We start from the raw sequence: 17,347 nt of genomic DNA on the forward strand, positions 1-17,347 counted from the left end.
AGCACCCTCAGGGCTGGGGTCCCCCAGGTGTCGGGGAATGCCAGTCTCGCTGGCTCGGGTTTATTAGCTGGGGGAATCTAGTTAGATATGCTCACAATACGCTCGTTGGTATTGACTTTGCTAGACCTGACCCATATTGTGAAGTTCTAACAAGTGGAAAGTATAGCCAGGCTTTGGGAGATGCCATAGCATGCAGAATGGAAGAGAAAACCAGCATCTTAAACGAACAGAGGAGAAATTTGAGCAGAACCACCAACTGGAGAAATTAGGACACTGGCTGGAATGTTATAGCCGCAAGAGGGGAAAAAAAAGCAGAATATTTACTTAGTGAAGACATAATGAGATGATAGAATTCTCTGGTGTCAACTTTCACAAAAGAGCTTTGTCTCTGTGCTAATGATGCAAAAAGCAGGGAAGTGATGAGAAAATTGTATAGACCTTAATAAATTCAACAACAGCAAAAAATGAATTTGGAGGTTAGTTTTGTATCTTCTGAGGTCCACGATTTTTATGTATCCCTAAATTTGAGAATTCAGGTTTAAGGAAGGACTTGGAGAATAGTCAAAACATTACCATACTTCTGAAAGCATTCTTAATGGTGTTTTTACTAGTGAAATAGAAAATGAAAACATGCACATGTAAATAAGCGTATTTTATTAATCCTCCAAATGCACTGGGTAAACCAGGGTAGAAAACCATCAGATGCAAAGTCTGTCATGGGTCTGGTGACAAGATTAGAATCAGTCCTAATTAGGATTATTGAAACAGAGTTTCCCAGGAAACAACCGTGACAAGCTGTTCTTTGAATTCTGGACATGTAGGAATGATGTGAAAGTTTAGATTATGAGCCTTATAGAGTAAGGGATCTGAAACTCCAAAGGAAATAGGCAGAAGAACAATTTCAAATATCTTCACAAGAGCAGCCCACAACTGTTTGCCCACCCGTGTGCAGGTTTGCAATGAGAGGCTTTAGAGCATTGGTTTTGATACTTAAGTCATTTTCATTTGAGGAGAAAGATGCCGGAGAGTGTTTTTGGTTAATATTCCTTATGGCAGGTCTGTGATTTTGCAAGCTAGGATGCAGAGAGGTTAATTGACTTTATTACGGTTCCACAGCTGGTCATTTGGGTAGAACTGAGCCCCTGGCTTATGGCTAACCTACAAAGACTCTTTTTCTCCCTCTCTGTATTTCTAGGATTTTCAGTCATTTCAGAATTCTGCTGTCCTATTGTTTTTTTTTTTTTTTTTTTAAATGCATGAATAAGTGCTGCAATTAACGGACTGCGGCATGAACTAGGTGTGTGAATCGGAATCACTCACCCCACCAATTTCAGCTTCTCTGTCTTTATGTTTCTGCATGGAACTTGGCCTAGAATAGATCTAAGGACTTTTCCAGCTCCTTTTTGAAAAAATTGCTTTCTGAATTGTGTAGGATTTGGTATTCCTGCAGTTAGTAAACAAAATACAAAGTTTGGTATCAAGTCAAAACTGGAACCATGTAAGCCATTGCATTACTCTGGAACAATCAGCTGACTCTTAAACAATTTTTGTTCACCATTCACAGTTGGGAAGTTTTTCCCAGTTTGGTAGGGAATTTTTATTTTATTTTATTTTATTTTGAGATGGAGTCTTGCTCTGTCACCCAGGCTGGAGTGCGGTGGCACGATCCCGGCTTACTGCAAGCTCCGCCTCCCGGGTTCACACATTCTCCTGCCTCAGCCTCCCGAGTAGCTGAGACTACAGGTGCCGCCACCTCGCCCGGCTAGTTTTTTGTATTTTTAGTAGAGACGGGGTTTCACCGTTGTTAGCCAGGATGGTCTCGGCCTCCTGACTTTGTGATCCACCCGCCTCGGCCTCCCAAAGTGCTGGGATTACAGGCGTGAGTCACTGTGCCCAGCCTTTTTTTTTTTTTTTTTGGCATTTTTGGTATGTTTGTATGTTTTTGCACAAAGGCCACTCAAAAGTTAAGTCAGGGGCATCTTTTAGAGATGTAATGGGAATATCTGTAAATGTTCCTGCTTTAGATGGGATTATGACTTTAGGAAGCACAGGGCATGTTCAGCTGCATGGCCTCCGATCATCCTATGTGCAGTCTCACATATTCCCCTCTCTGGGGAAATTGAGGCAAGGAGAGGGGAAATGACTCGCCCACAGCCTCCCATGTTGCTCCCACCAAGCCAGGCCCAGAATTAGTTCTTAACACTTAATGCAACATTTACCAGGGGCCTGATGCCTGACACACCCTTTGCTAGGCACTGGGATTACAGCGACAATTTGATTTGGTCCAGCCTGCCTCCGATTTGGGCATCTGCCTTCGTGGCTGTGACGTGGGGTTGCTCAGGGTATAACGCTCTGCTGGTTGCCTTGAACGTTTCCCAAGCATTAGCCAAGACTTAGGTGAAGAACTTGGACATGGAGATGATGTAGGCCCTGGGAAGGGACCGCCTAGAGATGCATGATGATGGGCTCCACAGGCAAGAAAGACATGGCAGATTAAACATGGATGGAAAAGGCTATGATCTGTATTAGAATTAAATGCTGCAGCAGCTCCAGCTAATCTAATGTTCAGTCTCTTAATCTCATTGTCTTTCCCCTTGGCCGCATAACTAATAAACAATGCCATTCTGCAAAAGTTACATCAAGCAAGTATTCAATAGTCAAAAGTTCCAAGCTCTTTTCTTCAAAGGTTAGGTCTATTTTTTATTTTATTTTATTATTTATTATTATTATTATTTTTTGATACAGAGTCTTGCCCTGTTGCCCAGGCTGGAGTGCAGTGGTGCGATCTCGGCTCACTGCAGCTTCTGCCTGCTGGGTTCAAGAGATTCTTCTGCCTCAGCCTCCTGAGTAGCTGGGACTACAGGTGTGCACCACCACGCCCGGCTAATTTTTGTATTTTTAGTAGAGATGAGGTTTTACCATGTTGGCCAGGTTGGTCTCAAACTCCTGACCTCAAGTGATCTGCCTGCCTTGGCCTCCCAAAGTGCTGGGATGACAGGTGTGAGCCTCTGTGTCCGGCCCAGGTCTATTTTTTAAATGGATAAAAGAAAGAGGATGGCTCAATTTTGTGACAGGGTCTTTAAATTTGTCGGTTTGTACATTTCATCTTCCAGTGCCCCAGAGCTCTGGTTGTAGCTGAAACTCATGCCTGGTGTGGGGAAGAACCAGGGCAGGGTGGGGGGACTTTAGCCTCTGGGCTTGGTTTCTCCTCTCCTGGAACCTCTATCCTATGTTTACTTGCCCCGTATTCCAGAGAATTCCAGCTCTGCAGCTATGGCTGTCACATCTCACACTCAGACTGACTGAGGTGAACAGTTACTGGTTTTCTCTCCCCATTTTTCACCTCTTTGTGTACATTGCTTTTTGTTTTTCTCTTTTTTCTTCTTTCTCCCGTTTCTCTCTTTTTCTTTTTGTTCATGTCTCGCTTTGTTCCTTGTTTGCCCTTTCTTCCCTGACTCCAGCAATTTGTCTTACTACCACTATATTGAATTACGTATATGCCGAAACATCTTAGTTTATTCAATAAAGCTTTCTGTACCTTATTCACCATGTTAAAAATCAAGTGAAAACAAACTTTCATCCCTTAAAAACAAACAGAACTCCAACAACCCCAACCCAACTAAATTAAGTCCATTCCTATTTTTACACATCTGTTAATGTATGAATTAATGTATTTATTAGATAAACTCCATATCCAGACGCTGTCCTATGCTGGTAATACCAAGGAGAACAGACACAGTCCCTAAGGTCCTAGGGTTGACCATTTACTTGGGGAGAGAGACTGACAACAGGCAGTTACAAAGCAAGACGTGCTGTAGGCCCTTGGATTGCACTGACAGTGTCCACTCTCAGTGGAGTGCTGTGAAGAGGGTGGTGCTGATCATTCAGTCTGGGGAACAAGCAGTCGAGACATGCTTCCTGGGGCACTGGCTTTTGGTTGACTATATGGGGGTGAGAAACAATGGTAGCCTTCCCCCAATAGAAGAGCCACCCCCAGATGATTCTGTACATAGGAACTGGCCTAGGAGTAACCTCTGGCCCAGCCCTGACATCAGGGTTGAGTTGATTAGGGTTGTGATTTCATCTTGACTACTCAGTGTGAGTTTGCTGAGTTGCAAATTGAAAGTGAAAACAATTACATCCAGATTCAGACCATTTGATTTTATTTTCACTTGATCATAAATATCGCAAAACACTGGATAGAGAGAGCCTATTGTGCTCAGTTATTCAAATAATCCTAATTATGATCACTTATTCAAATGATTCTTTTTTTTTTTTGAGATGGAGTTTTGCTCTTGTTGCCCAGGCTGGAGTGCAATGGTGTGATCTCAGCTCACTGCAACCTCCGCCTCCCGGGTTCAAGCGATTCTCCTGCCTCAGTCTCCCGAGTAGCTGAGATTACAGGTGTGCACCATGCCTGGCTAATTTTGTATTGTTAGCAGAGACAGGGTTTCTCTTTCTCTCCAATTCCTGACTTCAGGTGATCCGCCCGCCTCGGCCTCCCAAAATGCTGGGATTACAGGCGTGAGCTACCGCATCCGGCCTTCAAAAGATTCTTAAATGGTTCTTCTTCTTCTTCTTTTTTTTTTTTCCTGATGCAATCTCACTCTGTCGCCTAGGCTGGAGTGCAGTGGTGCGATCTCAGCTCACTGCAACCTCCACCTCCTGGGTTCAAGTGATTCTCCTGTCTCAGCCTCCCAAGTAGCTGGACTTACAAGAGCGTGCCACCACGCCCGGTTAATTTTTGTATTTTTAGTAGAGACGGGGTTTTGCCATGTTGGCCTGGCTGGTCTCAAACTCCTGACCCTAAGTGATTCCCCCACTTCGGCCTCCCAAAGTGCTGGGATTACAAGTGTGAGCCACCGCGCCCGGCCTCAAATGATTCTTTTTTTAAAATAAAATCTTTTACTGTCAGCACATGTTCTGCAGAGGCTAGCTCTACTTGAGCTGCACATTCTCTGGATGATGTGGGCCTGAGCTGCCCAAGATAAACTCAAGAGCAGTAAGAAACCAAGCCCACGGGCCTTCCCTGCTCCAGGGCTTTCCACGTGGTAGACAGAATTGAAGCTCTTACTGGATCACAGTTCTGCTTACTTCATAGGGTTGTTGTCAGGATTAAATGTGACAATACATATAAAGCTCTTAGAACAGAAGCCGGCTCATGGTAAGTGCTCAAAAGTGGTAATGATGATGATGATGGCCTATGAGGCCGCCTGTTTCACGTCCTCAAAGGCCTTTGAGGCTGAAGCTGATCTCATCATGTCAACTGGACTCCTTGTTTCATTATACACCCTGACTGTGTCACTGAAAGCACGCCCCAGAACATCACTGAGGAAGAAGTATTGAGATCCAGCATACCTGCAAGGTGAATTCACATGCATATGTGCAAATACTACAAGCTTCATGGTGGGACTGTGTCATCTGTTCTAGGAGGCTCTTTAAAAAGCTTAATCTCTACCTGAAGCCACACATGCTGGAACTAAGAAATCTAAGGGAGGAACCCCAAACAGCCATGCGGTTAGCCCTTTGCTGAATCTGGCGTCTGGGTCCTTCCTGGAGCAGGCAGGCAGGCGGCCCTGCCCCTTTACCTTCTGGCAACACAAAGGATAAAAGAAAACAGTTATCAGGTGCTGAGGGGCCAGATCTGAGCCCCGATAATGGGAATCCTGAAACATGAGGAGCCTCTTCTGTTTGCAGAGTGTCATCATGCAGGGCAGAGCGCTGGAGGTAGGGCTATAAATTGAGGGTGAAGGAAAGGCAGCCCTCCTAGGCCCTGCGTATCGCCAGTTGTGGAATTCTCTTTTGCAAGAGGTCACTGAGTCAAATGCTGTGGATGGATAATTTTATGGCCACTAATAAAATTTATAGCCAAAGCAAGCTAAGATAATAAGGGTAATCAAACATTCAGCCCTGGGACATAAGAATCCCATCATGGCCTGGGGTGCTGGCTGGGGGTGCTGGACGGCACAGAGAGGAGTTTATCTGTCTGACTCAAGGCCAGCCTCAGAGTCTCAGAGGTGATTTGTGTCCACATGAGCTGCGCGGACTAGGCCAGGTCTGGAGCAAGCTTCAGCTTGGTCAGTAACTGCTGTTTCTCTACAGGCAGCATGCCAAAAGCAGCACAAAAAAGCTGTATCTTATTTAAATGCCTAAAAGCAAATCGTGAGCCTAAGAAAAGATCTAAACTACCTCAGCTCTGGAATACCACATTAGGGAAGGAATGCTAACTGGTCATTCACGTGTGACTTGGCAGGTGTGAGGAAGATAAAGAAGGATACAAATATTGCTCATGCAAGTATAAAGAAATCAGATGATGTTTAACCAGAGAGTTGGGTTTGTGTGGGGGCTTTCCCTGCCCATCTCCTGCCTCTTCACTGAGCTAGGCTCCCCTCTTGAGTTTCCTTTCCATCTCAGCTCTTCCTCCTGCAGGCCTGGGACATAGGCAAAGTGAGGTCTTGTCCCTGAGGCCACCCTGCAGAACACACCTCGTGACATGTAGAGAGGCTTATCAGTCACTGGACGACAGAAACCCTGGGTTCTTGGCCCTCTTCTCTTGACTCGGGCCTCACCATTGATGGTCCTTATGACCACACTCTCTAAAATGGCACAGCAGGTGTGGAGCCATGTGGAACAAGTTAACAGCAAGTAACTCTCTGGTGTTGTGGGATTCTCTCTCTCTCTCTTTCTCTTATTTTTTGAGACAGGGTTTCGCTCTGTCACCCAAGCTGGAGTGTAGTGGCACAATCATAGCTCACTGTAGCCCAACCTCCCTGGCTCAAGAGATCCTCCCACCTCAGCCTCCCGAGTAGCTGGAATTACAGGTGTGCACCACCATGCCTGGCGAATTTTTGTATTTTTGGTAGAGACAGGGTGAGCTCAAGCCATCTGTCTGCCTTGGCCTCCCAAAGTGCTGGGACTACAGGCTTGAGCCACCCCACCCGGCCTTTCCTTTTTTATTGTGATAAAATATATATAACCTAAAATGTACCATCTTCACCATTTTTAAGCCTACAGTTCTGTGACATTGAGTATATTCACATGGTTCTGCAACCATCAGCACCATCTACCACCAAAGAACTTTCTCATCTTCCCAAACCAAAACTCGGCCTCTATTAACAATAACTCTATGAACTTGACTATTTCAGGTACTTCAGATAAGTGGAATCACACAATATTTGCTCTTCTGTATTATTTTTAAATAAAAACTCTTTGGATGAGATAGCTCGGGGAAAATCCATTTTATTGCCCTAGTTTTTAGTACATTTTATTCAAGCAAGAACCCAGCAATAGTTAACCTGCTGCAGTGTCTACTGAGACTTCTAAACCAAAATGTGTCTTGCTGATGCCAGCTTTTGCCCTCATCACAAATTCTGCTTAGGAAAGGTTCATGACATGCCACAGCAGGCCTGACCCTGCCTGGGAAAGGCATCACCGCAGTTCTGGGTAGCCCTGGTGTGCAGAAAGAAAAGAGACATGCAGGGTGAGAGTGAAGTCTAAATGGATCAACAGGTTTGCCTGATACCTTGGGGTCAGGAAGCACGGTAAGAAAGAGTTGAGTGGAATAGGTTAGTGAGGACTGAGGCCTGCCTCATCCAGAGAAGACACCGACAGACACATACACTGCAGAAGAGGACGCCGTGCAGGTTAGGAGGCAGCCCAGTGCTTCCCTCCTCGGTGGGACATTTCATCTGTTTCTCTGCCTGCAAGGATGAAATAAACATAACTCATAAAACAGAGCATTTCACTTCCCAGGGGGAGTGGCATTGAAGCAAGAGGCATGCATCTGTGGTTGTCAGAGCAAGAATCCTCTGTGGCTGCTTGCCCTTGGCCTGGAAGGCAGGGTCTGGTGGGGTGACAAGGTGACATCTGCTCCTTAGCGGGAGCCTGCTCTTGGAGACCCCTCTGCCAGATACATTTTTATAGTCAGCTCCAGAAGTAACTTGATGTGGGGATCCTACAGTCAAAGCAAAGACTCGTGCATAGAAAGGGACATCATTTTTTTTCCCTCTCTCTCTGCTATAAGCAAAAACTGAATAAGGCTTATGTGGACTCTATCACTACATCACGATGACTGGAGCAAGGTGCCCGCTGTCTGTCATCGTCAGCTTTCTATTCTGTGTCTGACTGCAGTGGAACATTGGCGTGATCAACTCTACATTATTGAACTTTGATCTGGGTGTGCATTGTTTGATCTCTTCCTTTAAAGATTGACTTTCATAATTTATATTTTATAGAATATACGGAAGTATATTCCGGCATATTCTAAGAGCATAACAACTGACAGCATAGACACATCCTAAGACAATACTAAGGGTTTACAAATTAGCTGTGAATGGTCTTTTCCAAGATAATCGTGAGTTGATTTGTCCTTACCTGGATCGAAAATTTTTAGGAAGCACCCACTGTTTACAAAACTATAAAAGCGTTAAGTAACAGTGTAAGTAGCAGATAGCAATAAAAGATGCCCCAAGGCAGTGAGATATTAATTGTGTAAGAGAAAATGTTATTAAATGTTATTTTCTGGGATTTGAGGAGGGGGAGCATGTCATTAAGTGTCATTAATTAAAGACTGAGTAGGAAACAATTGCTCTCCATAGATGCCTCTACACAGGAAACAGATACTATTTGGTGTTCCCTGCTGTCTTGGCAGAGTCAGAGGGAGGTGGCTTTCTGGCTCCATAATGCCATTTAAGACGAATGCCCACACTGACACACTCTGGTAGCCCTGAGTCCTTCCTTCAGTATAGAAGCTAAAGGCCAGCGGCTTACAGACTGCAATTTGCAATGTGGAAGCAGCCTTAGGAAGAACCACACGTCTTTTCTCTTGATTCTGTGGTCAAGATCGTAACCACATTTGGGATTCTGTCTCTCTTTGGGGATGAGTACCAAGCTCCTTATACTGAGGTATCAGTGTAGACATTTAAATGTGGTTGAAAGACGTGAATTAAAAGTTAAAATAGAGGGAGAAGCTTTATTTCAACGTGATCTGTGAAAAGCAGACTTTCCCTGCTCATTAATGGTGTATGGAGTTCTCACGGACATTGAGAATGTCACATGTACACGCACGTGCACATGTGTTAACACCTGTGCAAACACACACGTGTACCCTCTCCCTGCAGCCTGGTCCCTTTTGCTGCCACCCGTATTCATTTTACCACCACCCCGAGGGATACGATGTGCTGTTTGGAAAGTAACAGAGACCCTTACGGAGTGAAATGGTCCCCTGTAATCAAGACGGAGAGCTAAAAACAGGTTTCAATCAGAACTAAAGCAAGTAAAATCTGCTGGTGAAAATTTAGTCCCCCGAAAGCTTGTGATTAGGACCACTTAGTGTGTTTTCAGCCACTGCTCTTAGACGGTGACCGTGACACATACATGTAACCAAGATAATGAGGCCTTTCCCTAGCACTGTAGGGTTTTCTAACGTGTGAGGTGGATATTTGGAGGTTTTCTCAGGAAGAATCATGTATCTTTCACAGTATAGCAAGAGAAGAAATAAATTCCTAAGAGTCTAACATGCAGATATAAGCCATAGTCCTTTAAAACTAAGGCTCTCGGCCGGGTGCAGTGGCTCACGCCTGTAATCCCGGCACTTTGGGAGGCCGAGGTGGATGGATCACAAAGACATGAGTTTGAGACCAGTCTGGTCAATATGGTGAAACCCCGTGTCTACTAAAAAAATAGAAAAATTAGCTGAGCATGGTGGCCTCCACCTGTAATCCCAGCTACTCGGGAGGCTGAGGCGGGAGAATCGCTTGAACCCGGAAGGTGGAGGTTGCAGTGAGCCAAAGATTGTGTCACTGCCCTCCACCCTGGGCGACAGAGCAAGACTCCATCTCAAAAATAAATAAATAAATAAATAAATAAATAAATAAATAAATAAATAAATAAAAATAACAAAAGTAAGGCTCTTGATTCAGAATTATGCAGTGAGGCTCAAGTTTCAGGAGAACACCCTCTAATAGTGGACTGTAGGGAGGGCTCTGAGGGCAGTCTCGAGTTAGGAAGTGGTCCTGAAGGGGAGACTGAAGGGAGGGAAACTGAACTGAGGGCTGACACGCCGCGCAGAAGCCACCTCAGCCGAACAGATCACCATTCCAAACCTGGCTCCTCCTCCTAGTAGCTGGTTTCCCTCGGGGAAGAAGCTCAACGTCTCTGACCCTCAGTTCCCTCTTTGGTGAAATGGTTGAATTGTCTTGGAATCCACAGGTGACAGCCTCAGGACTGCAGTGAGGAATCTGTATGCATCCACTAAAGCCTGTCCTTAGCTCTGTCTTGTGGCTGCTCACCTGGCCTGGGGGCCAGAGATGGGGCGGGAGAAGGGGCAGGGTTCCTCCAGGAGCTCATCCCCACGCCCAGTAGAGTTAGCATAGCCAAGGCTTCCTGGCAGAGTTTGATCTTTATTATAGGTAGCAGCAAGAAGCAGGTCCCTCTTGGAAAGACTTGCTTTGAAGTGTGGAGAGTCCACTGACTAGTAGGAAAGGCCACTGCCTTGAGATGAAATTCCAAAGCCAAAAGGAGAAGTGCTGTTGAGGAGGTGGGATGCAGGAGGTCAACTCCTCAAATCAATCCCTCCAGAAATTCAGGGGAAGCCACTCCTGAGAACCGGCTGGAGGTGGGAAGGCTGAAGAGTGGAGGGACGGAGGTGGGAAGGCTGAAGAATGGAGGGACGGAGTTGGGAAGGCTGAAGAATGGAGGGACGGAGGTGGGAAGGCTGAACAATGGAGGGACGGAGGTGGGAAGGCTGAACAATGGAGGGACGGAGGTGGGAAGGCTGAACAATGGAGGGACGGAGGTGGGAAGGCTGAACAATGGAGGGACGGAGGTGGGAAGGCTGAAGAATGGAGGGAGTTCACGATGAGGGCCCGAGGTGCGTGAGGCTCGTTTGTGTTGGTCTGAGCAGGACTGAAGCCATGGGTCCAGGGCCTCTTTCCTTCAGAAACAGTCGGAAGTGACCAAGCTTCAGCTCCTCCTCTTCCCCAGGCCTCAGCGCCCAGGCCCAGTGCTGTGGGGCTCACACATGGGAACTGAGAAGGGGAATATGGAGTCTTGCTTCTTGGCCCCACAGAGGCCTCTTTGGCCTCAGGATTTGGCTAGAAACACATTTTGGAAGCTTCCTCATTTCCAAGTCACAGATAATATTTGTATACACACACACACACACACACACACACACACACATTCTCTCTTTCTCTCTCTCTCTCTCTCTCTCTCTCTCTCTCTCATTTTAGAAAAGGGAGAGAACATTTGTCTCTGGCTGACTACAAGTTCCTTTATCTACCTTCCTCTACCTTCCTTTCAAATCTCCTGAGGACAGAGACTAAGCAAAGTTTACCTTTTGTAATCCCCCAAGTCTGTCTGGTGCTCAGGTTATTCAGAAAACTTCAGTAACTGAGGTCAGATGGTAGAAGGAAGGGGGAAGAAAAGGGGAATCAGAGGCCTGTGTTTCCAGCTGAACTTCCTTACTTGGCAGCTGAGTGGCTTTGGACCAATCATCGGACTCCACTCCCCGCCTCTGTGTTCTCATCTGTGAAGTGGAAACAATAGCCAACCTGTCCACATAACTGAATGTTGTTTCCAATGAGCCTTCTTTGAGAAGGAGAGGTTTATCAGCAACAAAGGGGTAGACACATCTGGGAGCATCCCTTAAGCTGTGAATGGCTGTTGAATTGTCACAGAATATGGATCACTGCCGTTCTTTGCTTGACATAAAAACAACTCAGGGACACACTGCCACCGTTTCAGAGAGCTTCAGAAAGAGTTTGGATTGGAGTGGTTCTTTCATAGCCAGATCTCATGTAGTAGGTCATTGATTTTGTTTCTTTGATTAATAGGACAATTCAGTTACAACCGATGGTATTGTAACCCTGTAACCCTCGAGAGGGTTTGCAGGGCTAAGGAAAAGTAAATTCCTGTTAACAAGCATCTTGGTGGCAAGCAAGATGGCACCTTGGTAAGAAGTTATCCATCAAAACTCAGCACTCCAAAGACCTGCATACCAGTGTGTGTGGGAAAACAGCACTCGGTCTAACAGGGAGGCTCCTTCTCTCTCAGAATCATCTACAATGGATATGATTGTAATTGTTGAAGAAGCTACAGCTGCTTCTGCGGAGAGCAAGCCTAGCTCTTCTGTGTTTCAGAATTATAAAGATGCAGCTAAACAGAGATAACGGAAGTTGCTTTTGGAGAGCTATCTTGCAGACTGTCTTTGCACAAGATATTGACAAGAAATGTCTACACATTTCTTAGAGCCTCTTGAATCTTCAGCATCTACTTTTTTTTTTTTTTTTTGCCTGACATATACCACACACCCAACACATGGCTGTTCACATGAATGAATGAACAAATGAACTAGTAGACTAACAAAGAGGCAGCTCTTGATCTCCAAACATTGTGGAGCCAAAACCCTGTACTTTGACAATGATGATGATGCGAGAAAAGATTGTCATGTTTTAAGAATTAAACAAAATAGGCCAGGTGCGGCGGCTCACGCCTGTAATCCCAGTACTTTGGGAGGCTGAGGTGGGCGGATCATCTGAGGTCGGGAGTTCCAGATCAGCCTGGCCACCATGGAGAACCCTCATCTCTATTAAAAATACAAAAAAAAAAAAAAAAAAAAAAAAATTAGCCAGGCGCAGGGGCACATGCCTGTAAACCCAGCTACTCGGGAGGCTGAGGTAGGAGAATCGCTTGAATGTGGGAGGCGGAGGCTGCAGTGAGCCAAGATTGCGCCACTGCACTCCAGCCTGGGCAAGAAGAACAAGACTCTGTCTCAAAAAAAAAAAAAAAAAAAGAAACAAAATAGAAAAGCAATGAAATGTTCTAAAGAAATGATTCTTACTTAAAAGACTTAAGAAAATTTATGTAGATACATGTGAGCAGTAGAAAAAGAATAGCTCAGATTTATTCCACAGACATGTTTTGAGCATCTTTGTGTGCCAGCCGTTGCATTGACCTTGGTATACAGTGATATACAGAGCAAACCAGCCCTAGAACTAGAGACCTGGGGCTTTTGTATAGTGGGAGAAAATGACTTACTATTAAATGCATGATATGAACCAAAGCGGAGATAGTGAGGGAAAAGATTGAGGCGCTGTAAAAGCATCCAGCCGAGGAAGCATAGGCTGGAAGAAGGCTTCTCGGAGGAAGTGAGGCTTGAACTTACATCTGCAGGAAAAGCAGGAGCGTTTCACATGGAGAGCAAAGGCCCCATGGCGGAAGGAGCAGGAGGTGTGTTTGAGGACCTTGCCGGAGGCTGGAGCCCTGGAATGTGAAACTGAGGGCCAGGTAAATTAGCAGTTGCTGTAGCCAAATCATGGTCTGTTATTTCTGAAAGTTTGTAATCTCTGAAGAGGATACTAGGCATAAATACAAATGAGAACATGATCTTTTAGGTGGTGAGAGTCTCTAGAGTAGGCATTTGGAGGGATGCCGTCTCCCCATTGTGGAACCAGCAGAACAAAATCTAAAGAATGCACAAAAGAAACAAACAAACAAAAAATGAGCTGTCAGGTTCTAAGGAGGGAGAGAGTGTGATGGGAAGCACACTATGAGAAATAAGAACATGGACCTGCCCCCGCCCTGTCATAATACTGGCTGTGTCTGAAAAATGGAGCAGGAAAGGCAGCATGACTAGGAAAATGTGCAATTTTAATTTTACATACTATTTGGTTTCTTTTAGAAAATATTTTCTAAGATAAAAAATGCTAACATTTGTGAATGGTGGTAGTGGATACATGTGTATGTTTTATTGTTTGATTTTTTTTTCTATATATCACATTTTTTAATTAGAAGGGGAAGACTTTTTTTTTTTTAAATTAGAAGAGGGGCAGTTAGAGGAAGGAGGTAGGTGCTAGAAACGGTTTAGGAGTCAGGGTCCTACTCCTAGATACAAATTGGCTTGGGCAAATCGCTTCTCTGCTCTTCAGGTGTCTTATCTAAGGGGAAGAGTTCTGAAGATGATGATGGTGGAAATCTCTTCTAGTTCTAGAACATTCTGTGATCCTAATTTTTAAAAACGATGATTGAATAGTTCTATTTATAGGCTTGGGAATTCAGTGTCTCATGCCCACTAATCCCCGATTCTTTAAAAGAGAAACAATCTTGCTTGGCACAAGACAGCCAATAGCTCTCTAGTCAGGAAGCTCGTGCATGGAAATTCATCTGCCTGGTGACATTTTCGAAAGCTGTGAACCCACAGGTTGCTCACATCCCTTCTGGAGCAGATGTGGGAATCTGGACCCACCCAGAAAGCTGTACCTCTGTGTCAGCCATCCTGCCATTCGCCACATGCGTTCCAGCGGCTTCTCTCTGGCTTTGCAGGGCACCTGCAGGACAGTTTATGCATAAGGAATCCCTTCCCTCCAAATGTTAGATGAGAAATACAGTAATGACAGGAAACAACACAGGCAGACTGGCTCGTTTCACATGTCACTGTGTGTCAAAAATCAGATGTATATCTTAGATTCTTGGGGAAAAAAAAGTCCCATGAATTTGGGGGTTTTGTTTTGTCTTTGGACGTGGTCCAGGAGGCATGATGTGCCCCCAGGAGCTTCATCAATACTATTGAGTGGGGATGACGGTGTACATTGTTGCATCAGCTTTCCAGTTGTTTCAGCTGCGCCCTCCAGGCCGTCCCGTTCTGCGGGGACAGTAGCAGCCAGTGGACGGGAGCCAGCACCCCACAGCAGCAAAGGAAGCCCGAGGACAGGCTCTGCGGGCTCTCTGCTCAGTCAGCAGGAATGTCCTCTGGGCCAGCAGCTGCCTTTGCAGCCTCCTCTCCAGTTTCTCTCACTTGGGTCAAGTTTCCTTACAATGCGTTGAATGAATGAGAATAAGAAAGTGTGTGCTGGCAGAATTTCCGTTGAATAATGCCAAGGCTTTCCAAGTAAGAGCATGAATTTCAGTGGAGCAAAGTTCCCAGTCAATGGGACTCAGAGTAATGGCTATTCTACTAATAATGAAAAGTACAAATGTTTTTACTTTTAAAGGTTCACAAATGCGCTGCTCTTAGGGTTCGCTGGCCTACTCAGTTACAAAGTGGAAACTGTTCCGGATCTTTGCTTTATTGCGCTTGTATTTAGTAGGTGATTGGAAACATTTTCCACTTAGCATTTAAGGGTTTGAATAGACTGGTGACTTTTTTTGAACTACAGTTTCCTCTTTTTAAAAAAAACTAACATTTTTCTTTTTTTTGCAAGTAGACTGAAGATTTAAAGTAACAGGTTTTCCAAATACTTAGACTCTGCCTGCATAATTATTGTATTTGCCGTGGGGTTTAGCACTTTTCCAAAGTATATTTCTGTTTTTTTCTTTCTTTTTTTTGAGACGGAGTCTCGCTCTGTGGCCCAGGCTGGAGTGTAGTGGCACCATCTTGGCTCACTGCAAGCTCCACCTCCTGGGTTCACTCCATTCTCCTGCCTCAGCCTCCCGAGTAGCTGGGACTACAGGCCCCGCCACCACGCCCGGCTAGTTTTTTTGTATTTTTTTTTAGTGGAGACGGGGTTTCACTGTGTTAGCCAGGATGGTCTTGATCTCCTGACCTCGTGATGTGCCCGTCTCGACCTCCCAAAGTGCTGGGATTACAGGCTTGAGCCACTGCGCCCGGCCCCAAAGTATATTTCTACATAAGATCCTTGTTTTGCCCCAAAGTTTGGTTCTTCACAGCTTATTATGTAGATTTAGGCAAAATGGACCCAGCCCCTTCCACTAGAACTTTCATTATAAAGGCAATCATTTCAAATAAAACAAGCCACTTATCTTAATGAACCAGCAGGAAAATGAAGTCTGTTTAAATGATCTCAACCCTTCAAAAAAAATTGGTAATTCATTGTGGCTATATTTATTTTTTCTTCGTTTCTGTATGTTGTCTGCTTTATTGACTTTCCACAGCAAATCATCACCACCACCCCCACCAAATACTGTTGTATTTTGATTCCTTATGTTCTTTATTAGCAGGCTTACTTCTCCCTTAATAAAACTATGCCTTTGCCCCACTCCTCCCTTTCAGAGCATTCGGGGCTATTCCTGGTAAGAAGTCAGCATTAGTTCATGTTACTGTTCTCGTCTTGGGCTGCAAAGAGTGCATGGATAATGGTTCATGTTTTCCCCTCCAAATGGAGGGAAGACACAGACATAATTGAAACTTACAATGTCAGGGAATAATTTTATACCATTATTTTTAATGAAAATGGGGAAGTATCCTAGCTAAAATACTGGAAAACAGCCTTCTAGTAGCCCTAAGCACCCATGTGTAACTGAATGCAGGTGGGATGGAAACCTGTTCCCTCTTGCCTCCCTCCCCCAAATAGAGAGATGCTGTCAGTGGTCAGGAAATACAGTGAGCCACAGGTAATGAGCTCCGCATCCATTTTCTTTGTCAGATCTCCCAGCTGATGACAGAGAGTGGCCGGGAGGGACTGACAGAAGCAGTGTTGAACCGCTACAATGCAGACAAGCCTTCCGCCTGCAGCGTCCCAGCCTCCCAGGGCTCCTGCGTGGCCAGCGAGACTTCCACAGGCACGTCGGTGGCCGCCTCCTTCTTTGCACGGTAGGAGAGCTGTTCAGATCCTTGGTTCTTTCCGATGAGCCCACCTGGTTAACCTCTCACATGGACTAGCTCAGCTGAAACACTAGGAGGAGTTTGGGGCCATTCCGTGACGTCATTCATTAAGACAGAGTTTTTCAACCCTGGCACTTTGACATCTTGGGCCAGCTAACTGTGGTGGGGACTGTCCTGTGTATTATAGGAGGGCTGCAGCATCCGTGGCCTGTACCCCTGGATGTGTGCCCATAGTACCCTCCTCATGTCGTGAATACCAAAAATGTCTGCAGACATTGTCGGAAACCCTGGGGTTGATAACCGCTGCTGTCTTGAGGTGCAGCTCTACAGGTGGTCTTCATCAGCATAAGGGCTTCGTAGGGGCATCCTTCTGGTGGGGGTTTCCAGATTTATCTTCTCGTTATAGACATCGAACTGCTTAAAAGCTATTATAATGGGTGGCAGGTTTTTTCCCCTCTTCTTGAAAGATTAGCCAGAGCGTTATCAAATACTATCCAGCTAATCTTGGGAACTTTAAAAATACAAGAAACAAAAAAGAAAGGTATTTCAACAATGTTTTCTGCCTAATTTTAGCAACATGGCAGAGACGGGGCGGGAGACGAAGGACAGCTGAGCAGGAAGGGACTTCAGGAATTGTCTGGTTCCATCTCCTTATTTATGAACGAGGAAACCAAGGACCAGGAAGGTTCAACTAGGAGTGAGTTTATAGCACAGCCAGAAATAGAAACCAGATTCCTCTACATTTTTCTGTATAACTCATGTTTTAATTTAATGCCTAGACCTGAA

The 17,347-nt window shown here is 45.2% G+C and overlaps 1 protein-coding gene across 1 annotated transcript in view; it reads left to right on the forward strand.

The window, feature by feature from the left end:
• Positions 1-17,347, forward strand: part of KIF26B (kinesin family member 26B) — a 555,398-nt gene that overhangs the window by 240,852 nt on the left and 297,199 nt on the right. Inside the window, exon 4 of the mRNA XM_030936739.1 lies at positions 16,383-16,549. Within this exon, the coding sequence (XP_030792599.1) occupies positions 16,383-16,549 (167 nt within the window). The remainder of the gene's footprint in view (positions 1-16,382; positions 16,550-17,347) is intronic.

Source organism: Rhinopithecus roxellana, chromosome 8, assembly GCF_007565055.1.
Source record: "Rhinopithecus roxellana isolate Shanxi Qingling chromosome 8, ASM756505v1, whole genome shotgun sequence".
NCBI classification, from domain to species: Eukaryota; Metazoa; Chordata; class Mammalia; order Primates; family Cercopithecidae; genus Rhinopithecus; species Rhinopithecus roxellana.